The sequence below is a fragment of the Mesitornis unicolor genome, unplaced genomic scaffold, assembly GCF_000695765.1.
Source record: "Mesitornis unicolor isolate BGI_N332 unplaced genomic scaffold, ASM69576v1 scaffold3394, whole genome shotgun sequence".
Taxonomy (NCBI): domain Eukaryota; kingdom Metazoa; phylum Chordata; class Aves; order Mesitornithiformes; family Mesitornithidae; genus Mesitornis; species Mesitornis unicolor.
This window is the reverse complement of record NW_010177849.1, coordinates 34,304-42,925: the sequence shown is the minus strand read 5'-3', so window position 1 is coordinate 42,925 and position 8,622 is coordinate 34,304. Positions and strand designations below refer to the sequence as shown.

Here is an 8,622-nt window from a genome sequence, read left to right as displayed (position 1 = left end):
GAGCTTTGACTCTTGCTGAGGGGCTGGGGGTCTCTGTGCCCTTCCCACAAAGGTTCTACCTTTGGTGGGAGTTTTGGGTGTGTGGGCGTCTGGAACCCACCTGGGGGATAGGGACAGGGTGCTGAGGTCCTGATCTTGCCAGTGGGGGGCTCTGAACCTCACAGAGGGTTTGGAGATGACTCTGAGACTGTGGGGGAGCACTGAGGCGGTGGAGAGGGGCTTCAGCTCGTGGCAGGGTTGGGGGGTGCTCATTGTCAGGGGGGGTGGGGTGTGGGGTGGCCTCATTGAGCATGTGTGTGGTGGGGGCACATCTCTGCACAGAGGAAGGGATGGGGAATGAGGAGATGGGAAGGTCCAGTTATTTTGGGTCTTTTTACTTCTATTCCACTTCCCAAGGCAGTGGTACCAGGCTGGCTCTGTGTTGGGCTGCCGTGGTGGGGACCTGGGCAGGGGTTGGGCAATGCTGTGACCCCTGGGTTGGGAGAAGCGCTGGCTGTCACTCACATTCCTTCTTCTCATTTTTCCAGACTGATCTTCTCCAGAAGTAGCTGAAGCGTAGAAATCCCCACCATGGATTTTCAGCATCGGCCCGGAGGTAAAACTGGAAGCGGAGGCGTAGCCTCTGCCTCGGAAAGCAACCGAGACCGCAGGGAGAGGCTCCGGCAGCTGGCGCTGGAAACCATCGACATCAACAAGGTGAGCGCTGGCCCCTGCCTGTGCAGGGAGGAGACGCACAGCTCCCGTCCTGTGGCTCCTGTCCTGCAGGTGGCCATGGGGACAAGCTTAGGGCTCTGCTGGGGTGACACGACCAGGAGGGCGAGAGATTTAGCGGAATGCCGTGGGTTGGGATTCAGTACTTCTGTTTCTGGTGAGAAACCTTCGCGACGGGACCGACCAGAGAGGTGCCAGTGCTTGCATGTTCAGCTGTCTGTTACTGCCTTATTTTCAGTCTGCTTGGGACTGGGCCTTATTTTGCTGTTTCCTGCCTGGAGTCGGGTTTGCTGTCCCCAGTTAACGAAGCTGCTGTTGTTTCCCTCTGTTTTCATAGTCCTAAAGCAGTGCCATGCTCTCAATTTAAATGTACAAACTCCGTTCTTCTAGTGCAGCAAAAGTTCGGTATTGAGTATTTTGATCGTTCTGTCGTTTTGCTATGTATTTTACTTGTAACTTTTGAATCATTCTCTTCCTAGGACCCTTATTTTATGAAAAATCATTTGGGCTCTTACGAATGTAAGCTGTGCCTGACGCTGCACAACAATGAGGTGAGCTGAGCAGTGGTCTGACTGCTTCTCGGCAGCAGATGTTTTAGAATTTGAATTTAGAATTTGAATTTTAGCTTTGAGTGCCAGTACCTGGGCTGTGCCTGTTGACTGATGGCTGGGGTGGTGACAGGGGTGGCAGTGGCCTGTGTGTGAGGTTTATGACAATTCAGTAGTTGAGAGCATTCTGCTATTTTTGAGTAATTGTCCTCTCAGCTGAGGAATAAACATCCTTGTCAGTGTATGATATCTTCTCTCTTCTGTGACAGGGATCTGTCTTCATTTAACTTTCTTCTGCCTTGTTCTTTATTTCAGGGAAGTTACTTAGCACACACCCAGGGGAAGAAGCATCAGACCAATTTGTAAGTCATTCTTCACCCTAGCTTTATTCTCCATTACTGAAGCACTTTCAAACGATGATTGTTTGCGTCTGTAAATCTTGAACTCCACTGCACAGCAGCACTCTGTGACGTGCTGTTTGGCCACTGTGTTGTTCTTGGGGAGCAGCCTGACACGAGCCAGCAGGTACAGACCAGATGAACTCCAGAAAATGGTGCCAGCGAGCTCCATTTTGAGCTCAAGGTCAAAGCCAGCTGTGGGGCTCCTGAAGGAAGGGGCAGAAAGAGTTTTAGTCTGGTTCTAAGGACCTGGTTTTGGGAATATAGCCTGGGAGAAGTATCTGAGTTTTATTTTAAGAAATCCGGTTTGCTTTGGTTTAGATGACTGGCTTGTGGGGTTTTTTCCTTTTTTTTTTTATTTCAAGAAGTCTTCTCAAATCCATCTGTGGAGACATGTGCCAAGGTCATCTTGGGGGTGGATGAGATAGTGGAGATGACGGCCTTTAGTCAGGGGAAGGCATGGATACAACTGGTCTGTACTGGGGTGTGTGGAATAGAAACAGCCTTTCCTGGCATGCTTTCTGTGAAAAGCTGTTCCCTGGTAAAGGATTCAGAGTGCTCCTGGTGTATTCTTTAGAAACAGGTGTGGCCAACCTCTTAAATCTCCCATTAATCCAGGGCCCGTCGAGCTGCCAAGGAAGCTAAGGAAGCCCCTGCCCAGCCCGCACCAGAAAAAGTCAAGGTGGAAGTGAAGAAATTTGTGAAAATTGGACGACCAGGTTATAAAGGTGTGTCGGCATCTGGCACGTACCCAGTGCCTGCTGGAGCTCCCCTGGAGCTCAGTGCTGTGGATGTGAATTATTAATTAGCCTTTTTAGCAGATCTGGCCATGAATAAGATATGGGCTTATCTCCTGACGTCCTTTCTTGTTTAAGTTGCCCACAGAACCTCTCTTTATTGCTGACAGACGAGAACCATTTTAATAATAGATAGGTGTGTCTCAGTCTTTCAGCTCTTATTAGAGCCGTGCAGAAAATGATGACATTGTTTCAGTCTCTCTCCTTTTATTGTGCTGTCCCATCTTTCACTAATGCTCATAAATCACTCAGTGCTTGTATGGCTCACATTTTTTCTCTGAACTCCCCATTGTTTTGGCTTGGCCTTCAAGACACAACTTGGTTTCTTATCTCCCAGCTCTGTTCTGCCCCACAGCAGCTGGATTTCAGTGGAGATCCTCAGTAGCTTCAGTTAAGACAATGTGGTGTTATGTTTGATAAACGGGAGAAAAATCTTGTCATACTTTGTTGTTTGAAGCTTTGTGTGTTCCCTAGGGCAGAAATAATGTTGCTTTAACCCCGCTGTGTCATGAACTGAGCTTTCTTGCTTTCTTTACAGTGACCAAACAGCGAGATCCAGAAACAGGCCAGCAGAGCCTTCTCTTTCAGGTAAGAGCACCTTTAAAATCCTTGGTGTTTGGGTTATCCAAGTGAAAATGCTGCTAAATGAGCAGTTCCATGCAGGATTATTGAAATTAATAATAAAAAAAAGGCTTCACCTCGCTAGTCCTCTGCTGCAGACTGCATCGAGCAAATCCACGATGGCAGTTGTCCAGCTGTTTCCTTCGGTGGCACTAATTTTTCTGTTTGGGGCTGATCTCCCGATACGGTTCATAGCTGATTGATTTGTTTGTACGAAGAGGGAGTGAAAGGGGAGACGTTCTCCTAAACGCTGCAATCACTTCTGAACAGATTGATTACCCAGAGATTGCGGAAAGTATCATGCCTCGACATCGGTTCATGTCAGCCTATGAGCAGAGGATTGAGCCCCCCGATAGACGCTGGCAATACCTTCTGATGGCAGCAGAGCCCTACGAGACCATCGCATTCAAGGTAAGATTTGGGATTAACTGTTAGGAAAGTTCCTTTCCCAGTGAGTGTGGTTATAAACTTCTGTTCTAGCCTTCAGGGGGTTAACAGAGTGGAAAGGGGTCTTGGGAAGACATGGCTGGAAGTCATTAAACCCTGCTGAGGATTAGTGGAGGACTCTGGCATGAAAACTAGGCTGGGAGCTGAGCTCTGGGGAGCCATTGAGCTCTCGGTGTCTGGCACAGAAAGGAGCTTTCTGGGCTTTGCTCCTCAGCCTTTGTGCAGATGTTGAGAGAGGGTTTTTTGCCAGCACACTTGTCCTTGACTGATAGGGAAGTAACTTAATTCTTTCCTGCCCCCATCTCTATCTAATAACATCCGAGACCAGCGCGTCTCACAAAGGCTTGGAATAACTGCACTTATCTTGAGGGCTCTGGTGCTAAAAAGGGCCATTGAGCTAATCTGGTGGAGCTAATAATAACTCCTTCTTCTTTTTTTTGTTGCAGGTACCAAGCAGAGAAATCGACAAAGCAGAAGGAAAGTTTTGGACCCACTGGAACAGGGAAACCAAGCAGGTACCTGGAGCGCTGCCATGTCTTTCTGATGGGTTACAGAGGAAGCAGGAGGGCAGAGCAGTGGGAAGGAAGAGGAAGAGTGCACACTGGTGGTACCCATGCTGATACTAAAATCTTCATTCCTTCAATGCAACTGTGCAGTGGCTCCTGACAGAAAGATCTTCCCCTGTGTGCTCGTTGTGAGAGTTTAATCCTCTGAGCAAAGGCTGCCGTCAGCAGCAGAGTGGTGCATAGCCACGCAGCACCATGCCGCCTCTGAGGCTCCTCGCTGTGTTTCCTGCACCCAGCGTGGATGTACTCACTGGGTACCACATGTCAGACCAGGGGATGAATGCAACGTGGGGAATACTGACCCCGTCCCAGACAGCTTAGGGTGTAACGCGGAGGAGTTAGCATACTGGACAGGGCTGGTGCGAGTCGTGAGTGCTGCCAGGCTGGGGAGGCAGCTGTGGGCCATGGAGGTAATGGGTCAGGAGAGAGCCAAGCTCTGTTCCTGGTGGCACTAAGTTATCCCAAGGATTAATTGTTCCCTTCTCTTTGCTTTTCTCCTCTCCCCAGTTCTTCCTTCAATTCCACTTCAAGATGGAGAAGCCCCCAGCTCCGCCAAACCTCCCTCCAGGGCCACCTACTGTGAAGCGGCCGCCTCCACCTCCACTGATGAACGGTTTGCCACCAAGGCCTCCTCTGCCGGACTCCATGCCCCCTCCTCCGCCAGGAGGCATGACTCTGCCTCCTATGCCTCCCTCTGGACCCGTGCCACCGCCTCCGGTGCCACCCCAGTTGCCACCAGCACCCGGTGTCCCACCCCCTGCTCCTCTGCCCCCCATGATGAGGCCACCTCTGCCCACGGAGGGGCCTGGCACCATTCCCCCTCCACCTCCCTCCAACTGAAGCCCTTCCTGGACTGGGTCCCACTGTTCTCCCCTAGCTCCTGTCTTTTTATATCCAGATCACGACTAATTCAGAGAAATAGTTCTGTTTTGTATGCCTGTGAATCTAATTGAATCCTGTAGGTTCATTAAAAGGTTTTCAATTTTCCTTTCTCTCTGTTTTTCTGTATTTTAGTTGCAAATGTTGCTATGTGTCCACTTTCTTTAGCCTTTAGATACGTAAACCATTCCCAGTCTGGTTACATGTTGGAAATTCTCCAAAGAGAAGGGATAAGACTGGAAATGTGGCCAAAAAGGCCAATGGCATCCTGGCTTGTGTCAGAAATAGTGTGGCCAGCAGGACCAGGGAAGTGATTGTACTTCGCACTGGTGAGGCTGCACCTCAAATCCTGTGCTCAGTTCTGGGCCCCTCACTCCAAGAAGGGCATTGAAGGGCTGGAGCGTGGCCAGAGAAGGGCAACAGAGCTGGGGAGGGGTCTGGAGCACACGAATGATGGGGAGCAACTGAGGGAGCTTGGGGGGGTTCAGCCTGGAGAAGAGGAGGCTGAGGGGAGAACTTATCACCCTCTACAGCTCCTGAAAGGAGGAGATAGTGAGGGGGAGGTTGTTTCAGTGACAGGACAAGGGGTAATGGCCTCAAGTTGTGCCCAGGGGTGGTTTAGGTTGGGTATTAGGAAGAATTTCTTTACTGACAGGGTTGTCAAGCACTAGAAGAGGCTGCCCAGAAGCAGTCACCATCCCACTACTAGATGAGTTTTGGAGAGCTTTTAGTCCTCTGCAGATTTATTTATAATAAATGTTTCCTTCAAGTAAGTATTTGGTTCCCGTTAAAAAGGAGAACTGAGATTTCTCCTCTCTGTCCTCCCCAGGATTCACTCCACCAACCTGAGGCTCCTCAGTGTGGGGTGTTGGGGTGCTCAGTGGGTGAAGGCATTGGTGGGGACCTGGATGGGACCTGGACTTGCCCTGTCCCTCTACCCCTGCAGCTCCTGCCTGTCTGATGAAGGAACCAAAGCCTTCGCCTCTTCTGCTGCCCTGATGTGGATCCTGTTCAGTCCTAATCCTTTGTCTCAAGCCAAGCTGCCCCAATACCTGGACCAGCTTGTGGGGGTTCTCCCCTTTACCAGGTGCGTGTCCTTTGTGTCCCACTGTAGGAGAGGTCCACCTTCCCCAGCCCTTTGTCCCTCTTTGGTTCGGGTGTGCAGCACATCTATGCTGTGCTGTAGCCAGATCCTGAGCTCCGAACTGCAAAGCCAAAGGATCTGAACACGCGTTGGAGATTTTCTGTGGGTACACTTCCCCTGCCAAGGACATACCTCTGGGGTGGTTTAGGTAGGTGGCATTGGCAATTCCAAGTGCTACAGTGAGTATTGGTGTCTCATAAAGGGAAAGTGGATGTTGTGCTTAGGGATGTGGTCTGGTGGCAGACTTAGGGCTGGATCGATGGTTGGATTTGATCTTAAAGTCCTTTTCCAACCAAAACTATTCTATGATAAAAGCCCTTATAATATGTGAGTTGTGAGATTTTTGAAGTCAAGTCTGACGTGTCCCAGTCATCAGGTGCTGCTGCACCCTGCGAGATTCCCCTTCCCAAGCCCAAGCACCCTGGGAATCAGGAGATGCTATGAGAGCCCCTGTGCCTCTCTGAGTCTCAGCAAAGGAGATGCCAGCCATGGGGGCACTTTTCCAGTGGAGAGAGGAGGACACTTTTCATACCTTCACTCAGTGTCTGCCTGTTATCTTTTTATCCCCCTCCTCGTCGGCTTAATTCTCCCTTCATGGTGTTGCACCGCTGATGGGAATAGAACGTGCCAGTCCCCATGGAGCTCTAGGTCTAGACATCCATCCTCCTTTAGAAAACATCTGAAGTCAAGGACATGCATCCCTACAAGTAAGGGAAACAGCTTTACTTGTTTTACGTTTCCAATACTTGTTTCAAACCCAAAAATAGAACAAAAAAAGTTTCTCTGAAGCATCCCTCCCTCCTCTCCAGCACAGCAGCCTTCGAATTGCTCTGGGGAGGTGTGTTGTGTGTTGTCAACTCAAGGCCACTGGTTTTTAAAAGGGAGATGTCGTCCTCCCCTCCCACCTGACTGTTTTGAGGTGCAAGTGAGTGGCTCGAGTGGCTGCAGCGGGAGCAGGGAGCTACTTGGGTAGAGCTGAAGTGGGAACATGAAGGCTGCTTTTAGGGTGCTTTTGCCATGCCTGGTGCTGGTGCTTCCCACTGCAGCGCTCACAAGAAGGGGGAGCATGGGGGAAAGGATTTCCCCAAAGAAGCAACTGGAGCTGAGACCGTCAGAGGAGCTGGGACTTGAAGCAGAGGAGAGAAAGAGAGAAAATGCAAGTTTGCAGGAAAGAGGGAGACCCAACTCAGCCGCAAGACCCAGGGTGACTGCTGCCGCTCGCCTCTTCGCTAAGCCTGAGCCAGGAGCCAAATGCATGCAGGGGATAGGGGAGGATGGGGGTATTGGCTGGCCTGGCTCTAGCCTGCACCCATGGCCTCTTGGGGGGCTGGAAGGGCCCGTCTGCAGGGTGAAAATGGACCAGGATGGGCTGACCCTGAGGCACCTGGATGTTGTGGGTGTGCTCACCCAGTATGAAAGCGCCTTCATCAAGCTGCTGAGACAACACACCAGCTGGGACAGGAGCTCTCTCGAGACCTTCGGGCTCTGCCCAGCTGGTGGCATGGGTGCTGCTCTTCATCCCCTGAAGCACATCCAGGCGCACGTGGTGGAGCCGGGGCAGGACCGTGTCCTCGTGCTGCACCTGGAGCAAGGTTGGTGCCGATGTCTTCTCCTTGCCCTAAATCAGAGAGTTAGACACGCAATTAAATTTGCGGGTGGGGTTACATTGACAATTAGCAGAGCAGTACGGTAAAATGTCTTTCCGGGTACATTTTGAAGCAGCTGTAGCTTTAGTAGTGATGGCAGCTGACGTGTGACAGGGTGCCTCGTCCCTGCCTGCGACTAACACCCAAGTGCCGCAGCCTCAGCGGCTTCTGCTCTGCTTTCGAGATTATGAGCGTTTCTCTCTTTCTGCCTTAATCCCATCCCCACTCATTCTGATTGGGAAAAGAGAGGAGGGTTTCAGAAGAATAGACCCAGCTGGTCCTGCTGTAGTATGAGCCTGGTGGTAAGTGCCAAGGGAGAGCACTCTGGCAAACCCTTGGTTTTAATCCTGTGTAGCAAGAGGGTCATGGTGCCGTCTCTTTTCTTACAATCTCCTCCTCCCCTCCCGCATTTTGGATTTTCAGCTGAACTCGCTGGTGCTGGACAGCTGGGAAGCAGCTTTTCCCCAGGCAGTGCTGCTGGCCTCGATCCAACGGCCACAATGTCCCTGAGCTGCCAAAGGAGATTTCCATGGGGAACTGCCCACCAAAATTTGCCAGAATTGCTGGCTGCAAGGGCTTGCTCTGCTGGCCACCTCCCTCAAACCAGAAAAAGGGCTTTGCTGTATCCCATCGACTCCCGTCCTGCATGCTCTGGTTACCACCTGGGACTGATGCTGGGCCCCAAAGCTCCTTCCTCTCTCCCTGTACCCCTCAGAAGCCACCAGATGGGGAGGTTTCATGCCCTCTGCTTTCTTCTTTCCAGTGAAGTGGGAGACGCAGGCGAAGCTGTGGTTCAAGCTGGCTTTCCAGGCCGAGGTGGGCCGGTCGCTGGGAGAGCTGCGCGGGGCCGTGCTGCTCTTCTACC

General features: G+C 51.3%; 2 protein-coding genes across 2 annotated transcripts in view; both read left to right on the top strand.

The window, feature by feature from the left end:
* Window positions 1-535: 535 nt before the first annotated feature.
* Window positions 536-5,080, top strand: SF3A2 (splicing factor 3a, subunit 2, 66kDa). The gene is made up of 8 exons (XM_010182234.1): window positions 536-696; window positions 1,191-1,262; window positions 1,575-1,621; window positions 2,276-2,385; window positions 2,993-3,042; window positions 3,346-3,486; window positions 3,969-4,037; window positions 4,596-5,080. The coding sequence occupies exons 1-8, from the start codon at window positions 571-573 to the stop codon at window positions 4,926-4,928; spliced, it is 948 nt and encodes a 315-aa protein (XP_010180536.1). The 5' UTR covers window positions 536-570; the 3' UTR covers window positions 4,929-5,080.
* A 2,019-nt stretch (window positions 5,081-7,099) lies between these two features.
* The window catches only part of AMH (anti-Mullerian hormone), a 3,591-nt gene continuing 2,068 nt past the window's right edge, over window positions 7,100-8,622 (top strand). Inside the window, exons 1-2 of the mRNA XM_010182236.1 lie at window positions 7,100-7,703; window positions 8,521-8,622. Of these exons, the coding sequence (XP_010180538.1) occupies window positions 7,100-7,703; window positions 8,521-8,622 (706 nt within the window). The remainder of the gene's footprint in view (window positions 7,704-8,520) is intronic.